The sequence below is a fragment of the Cantharellus anzutake genome (genome assembly GCF_015039405.1).
Source record: "Cantharellus anzutake strain C23 chromosome Unknown EI90scaffold_49, whole genome shotgun sequence".
NCBI classification, from domain to species: Eukaryota; Fungi; Basidiomycota; class Agaricomycetes; order Cantharellales; family Hydnaceae; genus Cantharellus; species Cantharellus anzutake.
The window spans coordinates 100,904-115,906 of NW_024066999.1; the positions used below are offsets into that span (position 1 = coordinate 100,904).

Here is a 15,003-nt window from a genome sequence, read left to right on the forward strand (position 1 = left end):
CTGAGGCGCAGCCCTAGGTTGCTGAGCGATATATTGCTGTTGTTGTTGTTGTTGGGGCACACCCTGTCCCTGCGAAGGGTAACTCGCCTGCACGGGTTGTTGGGGAGGAAAGGAAGGCGTATGCGAAAGAGATGCCTGATAACCGGGGGGATGCTGACCGGGTTGATAGCTTTGTTGTGGTTGTGACCATTGTTGCTGAGGGAATGCGGGGTTCGGATTTTGAACTCCGGGTGAAGGCTGAGGGGTCGATTGGTTGAAAAACTGCTGTCCACCCTGAGGGGAGTGTTGCTGTGGAGGAAATGTAGCCTGACCGTAGCCGGGTGAGCCCCCGTACGGGGGTTGGACATAGCCAGGAGCACCTTGCTGATACTGCTCATAGGGATTGTACGTTTGCTGATAAACCGAATATTAAAATTGTCGGGCTCATTGGCTTCCCGAAAATAGCCCCCCAAGCTCGAGAGGCTCAGGACGGGAACTAGGACAGGAACTCTCACCTTGTCAGCCATGGCGGGAAAGTAGCGTGCGACGCTGTCTTAGGCCGCAGGCTCTCCTGAGAGGGGTTGATGGGTGTTTGGACGAAAAGGCTCTGGAGTCGTCCCACATCCCTGGTTCTATGTGTGTAATATATATTGATCCGGAAGCGGTCCCATTTCCGTCCAAGTTTGCTAATTGAATCGAGAACCTCACGTTCAGGTAAATTTTTTCACACGCTTCAAGGGCCCATGGCATGCTTGATTGCTGCGTTTGTACACCAAAATAGCTACAAAAAACTCTCATGATCGTTGTAAACGGGCATACAAGGGATGACAGAACATGCTCGTGGGACTGGGACTGAACATCGCGGATGTCTCGAGTGTGGCGCAGGTGCATTTCCCGCGACGAACCTCAAGAGCCATATGTGTGTCTGACCGCGGAGGTCACTTACATAGGGGTCCTCCCATGCATGCAGTAAGGCTGAGGTAAATAAATACTTTAGCCCCAGCACCGTTCGGTGCTTTTATATTTAGGCCCTTCGGGTCGGTTGACCACAGAAAGGAAGGTCAACATTCGACCAGGCTGGGTCTATTTACATCCTGTTCCCATATCCTGCTTCCTATGAGCTGTTGAAAGTTTGCAAGCGTGGCCGCCAATTTCGGTGGCAGCACTATAGAGGCAGAGTTTTGCCTGTGACTGCACCGCCTCGCAAGTGTGCAGTGCTAACATGCTTCCATCTTTAGCTAGGTCGCATGTACGTACAACCCGGCCAAGTATCGGAATTCATTACATGCATAGCACTATAAAGTACAGGAATATCGCCAAAAAAAATAAATTTTCCGTTCGCACGGTGAAAGAGGGGAGCGATAACCGATTAGCATTGCATGGCAGCAAACAAACCAGGACAAGCGGTCAATTGGAGGAATTCGACAAAGGAGAGTGGGAACAAAAGATGGTGACGCAGCACCAAAGCGATCTTGTCATCAGAAGGACGGAAAATCACGTAAGAACAGAAAAGGTAATTCAACGTCAGAAATTACGTAATTGTGCTACGGCAAGTGACACAGGCAAGTGACGAGAGTCCTGAGTGAGTGTGCGCAAGCAACAGATTAGAAGGAAGTCGGAACACCCCTCAGCTAAGGAAGGGGGGAAAGCGCACTTACTCTCACACTCGTTTCATGACAGACTTCTCATAACATTGCTGCTTGTTGGCTTGTACTTACTTTACCAATTTTATCAAAAATTTTACTTACATCTCTCGCAAGCTTGTTGTTGTCTCCTTTGTATATTACCGCGAAATTTGAAGTCTCGGCGGTTGTCGGGGCTGTCGCTGTTATGATTTGAGACCCTTTCAATCGAAACTACACAATCATTTGCAATTTTCGCCAAGCCCAAGGGCTACTTTACACATACTAACGAAGGGGGCATTGACAATTCACGACGGAAGATTTCCTTAATTTCCTCCTCTGTTGCAACTGATTCAAATCCCGGATCGGCAGATTCCAGGCTAGAACCTCTACGGGATTCTACATGCAAGTTGAAATCGCTCCAGAGCTGTTGTCTGTTAAGTTGTAAAAAAGCTCTACGAACTTCTTTGTCGTGGGAAGGAAGACTAGGCCATGACCACCCAGGGTAGGCCTTCCCATGAGAACCATTGACAGCGATCCGTTTCCCCGTAACCTCTTTGAGGGCCTGGTTATAGTGGATGCACATAACGCAGGAAGGTTTAGAGACCCCGATGTGGGGTAAAACTCCCTGGAGTTCGCCCCTGAGCATTGCTGTAATCATGACTAGCTCGGCGTGGACCGTGGGTTTCCGGTGGCACGCCTCAGAATCCTTCAGTTTATCCTGAAGCCACACAATGAACGATTCGCGCTCCTCTAACCACTTCGCAGTAGAGTATTTGGTTTGGTTCAGCGCGGCATCCAGAGCCACTCGTATGTTCTCTGAAGAAAGATCACAACGATACGGAGTCATGGTGGGACATGAGAGGGGTGTAATTGCGAAGGTCCCGTCTATAAATCCGCGGAGGCGGCGCGGCTGGGTCAAGATAAGGAGCCTGTTGACCGAGTCCACAAAGGACATGATCTTCGTTGCCCAACGCCGAAGCCGGAAACCTATGTTGTGGGCTAAGAAAGATGTAGATTCAGGTGAGAGCAACCATCTAGGCATCATATCACATACCGTCAGCAAGCCACGTATCCGCGAGGTCAAGCAATGTGCCCACATTGTCGGCATGCCCTTCTTTGGGGAGAAGACGATTCGCTTTCCAGTACGAATAGATCTTTAAAAGCTTGAGCATAAAACTGATAGAAAGTTGCTTCGTTGTTTGTGCGTTGGCAACAACCTTGATAATGGACTCCACATGCGATAAGAAATCCAACAACTTGGAACGCTGGCGGGAATTGAATTGATGGTCATCCTGCTCAATGTACCTCCGAATGTCGGAAAGCTCGTGCTTGTGCTTGTTAACGCGATACGCAAAAAGGTCGAATGAGTAATTGTGAATGGTTCTGCAGACTTCAGGTATGATCCCCTCCAACTCAGCCGAGACGTCCTTCGGGGAGCCGTCTACTACATGGGGGATACAGGAAAGCCTATCAAAGATGGACTGTAGGTGAACATGACAATTTCTAGCCGCGCCGTCATCTTCGTTGTTGAAAGCGATGTATATTCGCGTTTCTAGAGCGCCTTTATTGGCCTTTACGCAGGCCATTGTAGCGGAGGCATTTCCTTGTTTGCAGAGTGAGATATTGGCGACTGCATCCAGAAGTGCCCGTATGCGCCGGGAGGTGTCGTCGACACCCTGAACGCCGGGGATGCGTGAACAAAGTGTTTTATTGGATAGCCACCGATTTGGGGGTCTGTAAGTCTTGGAGAGAAGCTCTGCGTAATATTCTGGGTCCTCGGTGTCGACAAGAATGGGCTGGTCGATCTTAAACATGGTATGATGAAAAGGGGGTGCTCAGCTGAGATGGTGATGTGGCACTATGGGTACGGAGCTTCAGAAGGGGTCAAACTTTCTATTTATGTACTGAGGTCGGCCATCGTTGCGCTTACATAAACAAAATTGTCGGAATGTTCATCGCGTGACAATGAATTCTTCCGCTGTGTGACTTACATAGGGAGATACACGTTTGTGTGCGACGCAAGCTCATGGACGACCGATTGTCTGAGACCCGGCTGTGCGACCTAGGCCGGGAGATGCCATGCTTCGATCTTAGACAAATCGCATGTTTGTCTGCAATACTTAACCCTGGTGCAAGTGCGATCGCTTCAAATGCTTGCAAATGATGGCGGGTCAGTAACAATGTTTCCCAATTTAGGTTTATCTTTCTCATGGTGGATGACCGATTCGCTTGGCCTCCTGATTCAAAGCATCTGTCACGAACCTCTCGGCGCTAGCGAGCGTGGGAACGGAGCGAGAGTCATGAGATCACGAGAAACAAGATCACGAGGTGTCTATTGAGGCTAGTGTTGGAGGAAGGGATCAAGTGATCTCCCAAACCATCAGGGAAGGGGTACCCCCCCCCTGGCATAACGGGCGAGTAGTGTATGGATGCACGCTAGAAGTCCTGGGTTCGATACCAGGCTTGTCCATTTTATGTCATTTGTCCAGTCACGCTGGTTTACGTCATAAGAATTTGGAGCTCCGGATAAGTCCAGTAGTCGCACCGGATACAAATTTCCTCAGCTAGTGACCTGTGTTGACCAGTTGAAGAGTCCATCTTCACTGGTCAACTCCTTATATACATGAAGATGTGCTAAAACATGCGAGGTGAGACATATGAGACAAGAGAAACATACAGGAAGTCTTAAGCTACATGAGTTGAAATGGAACTGAGATATGCGGGACATGTGAAACCTCCGTTAAGTCCGTCTGGGGTTATGGCTTAACCGTAACAGCATCCTCGTGGCGGAACTGGTTCTTAACTTTCCGGGGTCACATGACTGTGCAGTGAGTCACCCATGGCTTCCAAGTTTCAATTCATGACTAGAAATGGCTGCTGCGCCACCCCGACCTTGCTTGTGCCCAGACTTTGTGTTATGGGGATGGGGGAAATTCCCCATTCCTCGATCCGTTCTTATAGTGGGATGACGAAGGTCATAACTGGTCTGTACCATAACGGGATATGTAATCGATGAGTGATCCCAGTCTTGCCTGGGAGTGGATGATCGAATTCCCATCGATCACGATTGGTGATGTAGTGAGCTATTAAGGGATTGATGGTAGGTAGTCGGAGATGCCAGGACGGATGGGTCAGCCACAGGTACTTGGCGCTCCTCGATGGAGCGTACCATGTGCGAGGTCGCAACTTGTGAGATGGGTGAGAACTTTGTATAGTTGCCATCGGGTACTTGGCATTTGCAGTGCGAACGTACCGGTAGCGGGTTGATGTCATGAGCGTGCAATGAGGACTGACTAGTAGGGCCTTCAGTGACTTGGCGTTCCCAAAGGGAACGTACCGTTGGTGGGGAAACATGATGACTGACGAAGGAGGGAACAGACGGTGGATGGGCGGTGACTTGGCGTTCACGTAGCGAACGTGCCGGCATCACGGGAAAGTGGGCCTCAAAGTATTCACGATCTCCATGATCGTGATGTGACGTCGTATGTCGAGTACTGGGGGGAGAGCGGAGTGACGAGGACCCATAGGGTACAGATTCAATAGGACGATACACATGTCGAGAGTCTTCGACTCTCGACTTCGAGTTCTCGCAGCAAGGGCCGTTAGAGGACTCGATATAACCAGACTTATAAGACATCTTGAGAGTTGTACAGTCACACGGGTTCAGTTGAGTCACAGGGAGGGTTGTTACAGAAGATGATACACGAGACAGTTGTAGAGCAGTTGTTAGTTAGCGGGAACCGCCTTCGGCAGTTTCCGTACAAGACGCGTGACTATCTACAAATGGTAAGGTTGCGGGAAATCCCGCGAAACACAAACAACCTCGGCCAGCACCAAAACCCCAATGGGGAAAGCTTTGCACGAGGGGGGAAAGGGGTAGAACGGGTAAGGAGGATAGGGTATCGGGATAGAGGATGGAAGGGAGAAAGAGGGGAGGAGCGATAGAGAGGGGAAGTCTTTGACCATGCGACGGATATGGTCGTTGGAGACTCCGTATCCATAACACTTTGCATCCACATATGGTTCCTGTCCCATAACATAAATGATTGAATATTTATTCTGTGATAATTACCCGATCGCGAACTCAGCTTCATGTCAGTGAACTATGTATTCAACAATGTACCTAGATTGCAAACTATCGTACATGACATTGTTAGTAGATCAGAATGTCACTCTCACTTCAGCATCACATCAGTGAAGTAAGGGTGGCATAAGATGAACAAAATGCAGGATGTTATGTTTGAGCATTGAGGTCCAAGTGCATAGTGCAATCAAAGTGTGCACCAAAGCGTGCAAGGCATGGCAAGTGAACGGAGAAGAATATAAGAATATAATATTCTGTCCACACCACCTTGATCCCATAGTGGCTGAAAGCCACTCTCTTAGGTAGCTGTTGAATTTCCAACATTGTTAGACACTGGTCCGGGGTCGGCACCGAAGGTCACCGTTGCGGGCCGCTATAGGCCACGTGTCAGGGCACACCCGCCTGACCCGGGTCCACCCGGACCCACCCGGCCACACCACACCCGCTCCCCGCTGTCCAACCCTCTCCCTCCTCCTTCCTCTGTCTCTCCTCCCCTTTTCCTTTCTCTCTTTCTTCCCCTTTTCTTTATCTCATTCCTCTCATCTTCCTTTTCTTGTTTATTTCCTTCTATCTACATGGACCACCTTCCTTTGTATCAATGTACTATTGACCCGTCCGGCCCACACACCCCGGACGGCTCCCCGCTGTGCCCAACACGTGTGCATGCAGCGGACGCTCTCGGGATCCCCCACAGGGATACCCGGATGCCTGCGGCTGCCTCCGAGGGCGACGTGGCACTTGTCATGTGACTCAAGCCGCATGTACATAAATGTACCTGAAGTGGGAACCGAAGAAGTAACCTTCTTCTCACATTCTCCACTTCAGGTAAGTAGTATAGTTTTCCCTTTTAATAACAATAACACATTCTCCACTTCAGTCTAAGTGGCCAGGGACTGCTGTCCCTCCCCGGACCCGCCAGCACGCGCGCCCGGTTTGCACCCCGTGAGGGCCCTTCTGCCGGGCGATACATCCGGACCCCCTCTACCCCGGACGCGTCCCTGACACCACGATGGCTGTGATGCTGCGAACAAGGCCCAGGGGTAGGGCATTTGGCCTCAGCAACTCTAAAGGGAGTGCTGTGCCCCCTAGCTGTCTCTTGGCCCTCATTTCGGACTCACTGGGGTTGCCTTGTTGGGGCCAGGACTTAGGGGTCGTGGTCACATCGATATTAGAGCTAAGGTACAATAAAGTATCATACAGGATATATATAGGAGGAAGAAATGAATGGAAGCGGACCCGGGCCGGAGGCCGAAGGGTCCGGAAGCAAACAAGAATAAGGAGTGGGGTTGGCTGCATAGCGGCCGGCAATGACCGAGGGTCAAAACAAACAATAACAGATAAATAAAGGAAAGAGTGTAGGGCCGCGATAGCGGCGATGGTATCGTAGCGGCGCTGGACTCGGAGTTGGGCCGGAGTCGGGCGCAGGGATGATAGTGGGCGGGGTAGAGGAGTCGGCGATGGGCACGGTGCCGGAGGCGGACTCAGGGTGGGGAGGTTGGTGCAGCAGTGGGGGAGTCGGCCAAGTGTAGGGGAGCCTAGGGGCAAGTGGGGAAGTGAGCAGGGAGTCCTCAGGGAGGATAGGGCTGAGGTCAGGGCTCACGCTCACGCTCGCATAGCGGTAACGGGCTCGGGCGGCATCGGGACAGGCGGCTAACAGGCCAGAATGCATGGCCGTGACAAACATATTCTCCTGTTTTTGGTGAATCCTAAAACAATAATATTCCTGCTGGGCAGGAGGACATTGCTTGCCATAGCGGCAAGCCTGCCTTCCTTGGAAGACTTGCTCTTCCTCCGGAACTCCGGGATTGGGGGTTCATCGGTGTAGGAGAAATAACGGTCACACTATGGAAACCCATTATGGAAATATGCCAGATAAATCACAAAACCTCATATGACAAGTAGATATAAGAAAACAGAAGGACACGAATTTTTACGAATTATTATGACTATACGCGATAAATCGAAAGAAAGAAAAATAGCAAAAATACTTCAAGCTTACCATCAATGAGACGGAATTCCCGGGGGAATTTATAGCAAATATTAAAACAAGAATTAGGACAATCGACCAAGATTTGACTATAAAAACAATCAGAGAACCTCCACGGAAACTACTTTCCCATGTCCGCACACGTAGCCAAGGATGGAAGTACCACGGAACAAGGATTCCTCAGGAACTAATGCAAAATTCAAAGTCGTGTTTATAATAGGAAATGTAGATGTCCCCCAAACGGACCCAATGAGAGTAATTACAGGGGAAACCACCCATAAACGACGGAGATATGACTAAAACTCCTGCAAAACGAGGACAATATCTAAAAGGCAAGCGCAAAAATTAACCAGTAACGACCGAGACAAGCTTGATAGGCCATTAGAAAGGAAGGAATTTAATCTTAATCCTCCCAAATTTTCATAATAAAAGGATCATGTGTTAATGAGATATCCAATAACGGGAATAGCGACATCAAAAGTCCGAGCTCAGGGAAAAGACGATGTTTGCGTAGGATCCATAATTAAAACATACAACGAAATTTACACGGAAATTATTAAAAATGGGGAACTATAGTTATGCAAATTTTTCAGTCCAAACGGTCCAGCCATTGTGAAGTTATACCCATGATGGGAATATAGAAATCCGCATCATGTGTAATGACACATGAGGGTGGTGATGCGCAGGGAACTGGCCGTCGGAACCGAGATCCGCACTTCGGCAGATCACAAAGACCAATTTCCATCCAAATAAGGAAGAGCCCGGTCAAAACAAAGCACGGAAAGTGCAAAACAACCTTAGATCATGAGGGAAAAATCTGAAATAAATCACAGAAGCCCATATGAAAGAAATAAAAACCCATGCATATCATAAATCCCGAACAATTAAACGGAAACGGCGCCCGCATACGAACGACTATGGGAATGATGCACGTGATTACCGAATGTGCGCGCAAACTTTTGCTAACTCAACGAATACCAGGAAATAGGACACAACCTTAGTACCATTGGAAAGGTGGGAATAAATGAAAATTTATGATACCAAGAACGTGAGAAAACATCCAGAAATGAATGAGATATAGGGACATGAAGTTAGAAACCTGAAAACGCGCGGGAAAATAGCTTCAAGAGGTCCAGAGTCCTAAATAAAATACATAAAAATATGATATCTTCAAGGACGACCTACTATAACAACGAACAATACATATGGAGGATTAGGATGTGATAATACAAAGGGGAATCAGGGAATATGAACAAAATTCACGAAAACCACTAAACTACGACGGACCATGGCGGGAATTTTAGGGAACGATATTCTAATGAGGTGGAGAGCTATAACACATTCGTTTGAGCAATTATTAACTACTAGCAACTTTTTCTTTCAGTTTTAAACCTGAATAATTCACTCATTTACCATTTCAGTCTCATTTTAACTAAATGTCACTAAATAAAAATGGAATAAATCAGCTGAAGGTCTCAGCACAGCCGTACACATAGTAATGCGAAGTTTGAATTCAGAATCATCGAGTCATAGCAAATTTAATGGTATATATAGGGAATTTGAAATAGGTAACTGTGGCAAATGCAGCGCAGCCAAGTTCTAATTAACCATTAAAATAGCTTAGGCGAGGGAGGACAATAAGGATTCTAGGTGCAGTCTGACTGCAGTAGAACCGCAGTTCAGCACAGCAAAAGCGCAGTAGAACTATAGCGTGAAAATTTCATTTTTTATTCAGTTTGAGAAAAATACACTGTAAATAAATCCTGTAAATAGAAGGTAGAGCGTGAAAAAGGAAGGTGACCCAAGGAGTATAAAAGGGAGACCCTTTCTGTGACTTTTCGCCCCCCTTAGAGAAGTAAGAAAATAGAGTATTATTTTTCTCAAGCATTTCTGGTTGTCACTCCAGTGCGAAAAAGTGATATACAGTTAAGATTGCCACTGTAGTAAAAGGCAGCAATTAAGGAGAGAAATATTAAGTAGATATTTCAACAGGAGAGCTGGTTAACACTCCAGATTTCAAAGTGTAAACACAAAACAGTTATCTTGCTACTGTTAAAACAAGCAATAAAAATAAGACAAAAATAAAACAAACCCAAGGGACACTCCAGACACAATCCAAATTCATTAACTGAATAGAATCTTTGAAACTTCACCAAGTAGAAGATTAAATTCAAGTTTAAATCCAAATTAAACAACGCTACACAGAATTACACCTAGACAAATTAAGAAATTTCAATAAAGAAACAGCTCCACAGGGCTCGGTTTATCTGTAAGTCAATTCCCAGGAACTTTAAAACTAACCCATAAAAATAGAATTAGCCAAAACACTCGGATTGGTACTATATTTACAATAAATAATACTAGTACACTTCCCCATCCTAACTAAAGAACCAGGGAACAGCTTGGTGGTGGTCTCATTTGAACCTCCCAACTGACCTTCCTTTGTTCTCTCCTTCATCGGGAGGGGAAGAGCATATGAGGGCTGGAACAGTTCCGGATCCGGGGAGGACGATAGGAGCCTGTGACAGCTCTGGGCTTGCAGTCTACAAGTGCCAGACTGCTGTCAACCTTGGTTGAGAGGTGGTCGTTTGGACCTAACATTCGAGATGGAAGGAGCCGGGAGTTTAACAGTCCCAGAGAAGATTGAAACACAGGGCACTTCCATGAGTTGGCAGTCCACAAGCACCAGACTGCCATTAAGTTGGCCTGAAACCGTGTCACCTGCATCGTCCCTAGGCGTACAGATGACGCTTGTTGCCCAGGAACAGTGGTAGAGACCACTGGACAGTTTAACCTGGAAAGGTCAAGTGCGTGGGTGCTCAGTGTGCTGGCACCCAGCCTGGGCTGGCAAGCACTTCTCCCCACTTAGAATTGGTGGAGAGGTGGCCGTAGAATCGCCACTGACCTCAGAACAAGAGGAAAGGGTCAGAGAAAGTCAAAGCACGGCGGCGCTTTGGTCAGCTGGCACTCAGCAGATGCTGAGGTGCCTTTATTCCCATGTAGAACCAGTGGGGATGGCCATATAGACCATCTTTGGAGGAGATTGGGGTGTGCAGAAAATGAAGAAATAACACAAGTTCTATCTAGCCTTAACACCAATCCCTCTTCCCAGTCCCTTGCATCTGCTGAACGGGGGCAGGAAAAGGAGCAACGTGACATTACTGGAGAAAAGCGCACATGTGAGAGACTGAGAGGGTGGGAAAAAAACAAACAATATAAAGAGGGTGGGAAAAAGGCTAAGGAATACCAGGCTGGAAAGTGACCTTGCAAGCAAGGTAATTGGCGTCCTGCTCTGTTAGAAAACGGCCAAAAAATATCACAAGCGTGCATCAAATTAATTGATCAACGGTTGGAGTCGGCACCTTCAAAGGAAGAAGTGGTGGGATGAATCCCCATCACTGGAGGTGTGATATCCTAGCATTGCTAGGTTGGCTTGTACTAATAAAATAAGACTTTCTTGCCGAGCATAGATGAGATGGAAAACGGGTCGATCATTTACAATGTCAGTACCGACAAAATGGATTCATCGCAATCTCTAGAAGTGCGAGACGCTAGTGTCGCAAGGTTTGCCTGACGTGCACGCCGGCTTTGTTCACTTGCGAGCCATATGGATCCCATGCCACTCCACTCCTCTCTGTCCATTACCCTCAAGAACTCGAACACTACGGGTGGTGGTACTGGCCATCCCTCAAAGCCAAGTTGGTTCTTTGTGCGCTGCCTGCTGATGGACGTTATCGGCCCGCATGGTCCAAGTTTTTCAAACTGCAAGTGAAAAATTCTCGACCTGCTGGAGCACTCAGAGTCAGTTATTGCGTACAATAAATTATCGATATGCCTCTTCGGTGTCTGAGGGAGCGCCAAAATCAACTCCGATGACTCCTTCATTTCCCGTGTTTAGAAGTATCAGGTCGATATGTGAGTTGTCAACCCCCCTGTAAATGAGCCTGTGCCGAAAAAAATTGAACAGTCAACAATACGCCAAGAGTGATACCGATTAGCAATTAAACCAAGAGGACAAGCGGTTGGAAGAACTTGACAAAGGAGAGTAAGATGGACGATGACACAGGACCAGAGTGATCTTGTAATCAGAAGGAGGCCAAATCAAACATATTCAAAGTACAATCAAATGCCCGCACACTAAGGGAAGTCCAGGTGAACTACTTATGTAATGGGTGGAAGCGAGACGGGGTATTGCGGAAATTGATCTATCTACAGAGGCTGGTATCTTAGGCAGGACCCCAGCCTCTATAGCTATGACTTAGACCGGTATCCTGCCTTATCACCTGCTTTGCTGTAGCACAATTACGTAATTTGTGACGCTGAATTACCTTTGCCGTTCTTACGTGATTTCCCCCCTTTTTGATTACAAGATCACGTTGGTCCTGCTTCATCGTATCACCCACTTTCTGTTCCCACTCTCCTTTGTTGAGTCCTTCCAACCCCTTGTCCTCTTGGTTTGTTTGCTAATCGGTATCGCTCACTCTTTCATCGTAAATGAGGCGCTGTTGGCAGTAATGAATTCCGATACTTGGCCGCGTGTAAGTACATGCGACCCAGCTGAAGATGGAAGGTATTGATGTGCACGCACCCTGGAGATAACGCAAACCTCCAGCAGTTCACAGGAAGCAGAATATGGGAATCGGATGTAGACCCAGTCTGGTCGCTAATAGAGGGTGATACTTAACCTGCCTAGCTTGGTCGAATGTTATGTAACCCTCTTTTCTATGGTCAACCGACCCGAATGGCCTAAAAGCACCGTTCGGTGCTGGTGCTAAAGTATCGTTTATTTCAACCTTACTGCATGTGAGGACCCCTAAGCGACCTCCGCGGTCAGACACATGCACAGTGCGCGCTCTTGTGTCCGTCGCATCCTTGAATGTGAGGTTCTTAATCCAATCAGCACACTTGGACAGAACTGGACCGCTTCAATTGTGTCCGATCAATATCTACTATATGAAGAGCGCGGATACGCTCCACGGATCGCGATCGCTGATTGGTTTGTGTCGGATCAATATATTACTTCGAACTGGGGATGTCAGAGCCTTTCGTCCAGACCCTCAGGAGAGCCTGCGGCCTAAGACGTCGCACGCTACTTTCCCGCCATGGCTGACAAGGTGAGAGTCCGTAGTTCCTGTCCTGAACCTTTTTTGGGAATACAATGAACTGAGAATTTTAGTCTCCCGTTTATCAGCAAACATTCAATCCCTATGAGCAGTATCAGCAAGGTGCTCCTGGCTATGTCCAACCCCCGTACGGGGGCTCGCCCGGCTACGGTCAGGCTACATTTCCTCCACAGCAACACTCCCCTCAGGGTGGACAGCAGTTTTTCACCCAATCGACACCTCAACCCTCACCTGGAGTTCAAAATCCGATCCCTGCATTCCCTCAGCAACAAGGGTCACAACCACAACAAAGCTATCAACCCGGTCAGCTTCCCCCCGGTTATCAGACATCTCCTCCGCATGCGCATGCCTTTCCTCCCCAGCAGCCCGTGCAGGCGGGTTACCCTGCGCAGGGACAGGGTGTGCCCCAACAACAGCAATATATCGCTCAGCAACCTAGGGCTGCCCTCCAGATGGTCTATGGTGCAGGTGGGAATCGCAACGCGTTGGACAAGCCATTCGATGCGGCCGGTCAGCGGAAGTGGTCGTTTGGGCCCTGTGATTGCACCGAAGTATGCGGAACATGGGTATTATCATATTTCTGTCCTTGTCTTTCGTACGGACGGAATATGTCTAGGCTGAAACATATGCAGACGCACGGAAGACCACACCCTGCTGGGGGCGAAATGTTCAACGAGGATTGCCTCCTATATGAGCTACTTGGATATGCCCGTATGTCTTTTCTCTTCTCGAGTCGGTACTTGCAGTCTAACTATTCTCAGATCTCGATTGCCTCGCCGGTATGAATGGAAGGGCTAGTATTCGTCGACGATACAGTATCCAAGGAGGCGAATGGGAGGATTGCATGTGCCATACTCTCTGTAGATCGTGTTCATTGACGCAAGAATCTCGCGAGCTTGGGCTTGAGGAAGAGAGCCAGCTCGGCGGACAGCGTGGCTGAGCGCATCTTCATCTGTCATTTGGGATCGTCCTCTTTGTTTGGGGTTTACTTTTCATCGTCGCCCGCACTCCACGCTCGTGTTTCTTGTATCCTTCATCTCATATTCCCGTGCCGACCCCTTGCTCCGCATCGCGTCAGCGAAAATCGAACTCATGAGTTCAATGCTTTGTTCATTGCGTTACCGACATGGGTGAGTATTCGGGTCGGTAGGTTTTACATCGCCTCCCGGATTTGTACTACCCTGAATATATCGACCACAATGATGGATCGGTGAAGTGCTTCTAAGCAATGCTCTGTATGGCCGTGCCGGCGGTAGTCTTGAGCTCGATCCGGTTCCCGCGCGTTGTCCTATTCGGCATTTCAAACACCACCCACACGAGGACGCCATGCCTCTTGGTTGCGTTTCAGATTCGTTGCCTCGATGGCTCAGCACCCTGCCGGCATCGCGGCATTCTCACGTCTCGGCTCTTGGATTCGCCCGTTGTATATATGATCTCAGACACAGTATGCAGTTGCAGAGAAGGAAAAGCCCAATCCTAACCTCATGTTGTGAAGAGCTCGTCTGAACAAGCATAAGTACCTCCAGGTCCACCCGTATTGAGCCGGCTCAGAGTGATATGTAGCAAGAACACCATCGCGCTGAGCGCCAGGGGGATCTCAACGTTGTTCGATCAACACACCAACACGTGGGCCAATAATTCAAGGTGGTTGCTGTGCGGGGAAAACGTGGGATTGTTGGTGGTCAGGTGCTGGAATTTGTTGATAAATTGCAAGGCTGAAAAGGCAATATCAGAGATAAGACCTCTCGGGGTCAGTTCTTTGCTAGGCAGGATACCAGGCTCTATAGATAGGGTTCTTTGCGACGACGATAGCCTTAAGCAAGTTGAGCGTGCGCCTAACTGAGTGTCCCATCATCGCTGCATTGATTGGGCCGTGGTGTGGTGAGTGTGAGGGTAAGACTAGACCAGACTTGTTGAACTACTAGCTTGGCATGAATTTCAAATGTCCGACAGATCAGGTGAGCACCCTCGCAAGTTTTGAAATTGAGCGGAGTTATCCGGAATCGGTCATAATTTCAAATTTGCGGAATTCAAGGTGTCCCATTTTGGGCCTATAATTAATGTTATTGCAGCTTCTCGCTGCGCCGTCAGAAAAGGGGCGAGTAGCTAAGCTCGAAAGGCTGGATACCCTCTGAACAGCATTTAACTTCTGCTGCGAGATGAGGTGCGACCGCCCATTGCTTCCTAGCTTAGACGAGATGCCGT

General features: G+C 48.4%; 2 protein-coding genes across 2 annotated transcripts; one reads left to right on the top strand and one right to left on the bottom strand.

The window, feature by feature from the left end:
* Positions 1 to 1,820: 1,820 nt before the first annotated feature.
* On the bottom strand, positions 1,821 to 3,104 carry EI90DRAFT_2013806 (uncharacterized protein). Its single transcript, XM_039052426.1, has 2 exons — positions 2,702 to 3,104; positions 1,821 to 2,638 (listed from the first exon to the last, which is right to left on the bottom strand). The coding sequence occupies exons 1-2, from the start codon at positions 2,710 to 2,712 to the stop codon at positions 1,873 to 1,875; spliced, it is 777 nt and encodes a 258-aa protein (XP_038912455.1). The 5' UTR covers positions 2,713 to 3,104; the 3' UTR covers positions 1,821 to 1,872.
* A 10,104-nt stretch (positions 3,105 to 13,208) lies between these two features.
* On the top strand, positions 13,209 to 13,720 carry EI90DRAFT_2857199 (PLAC8 family-domain-containing protein; the record flags this gene model as incomplete). Its single annotated transcript, XM_039053778.1, has 2 exons — positions 13,209 to 13,509; positions 13,560 to 13,720. Coding segments are annotated over 2 exons (462 nt in total), but the record flags the coding sequence as incomplete, so codon positions are not given.
* Between the last annotated feature and the right edge of the window lie 1,283 nt (positions 13,721 to 15,003).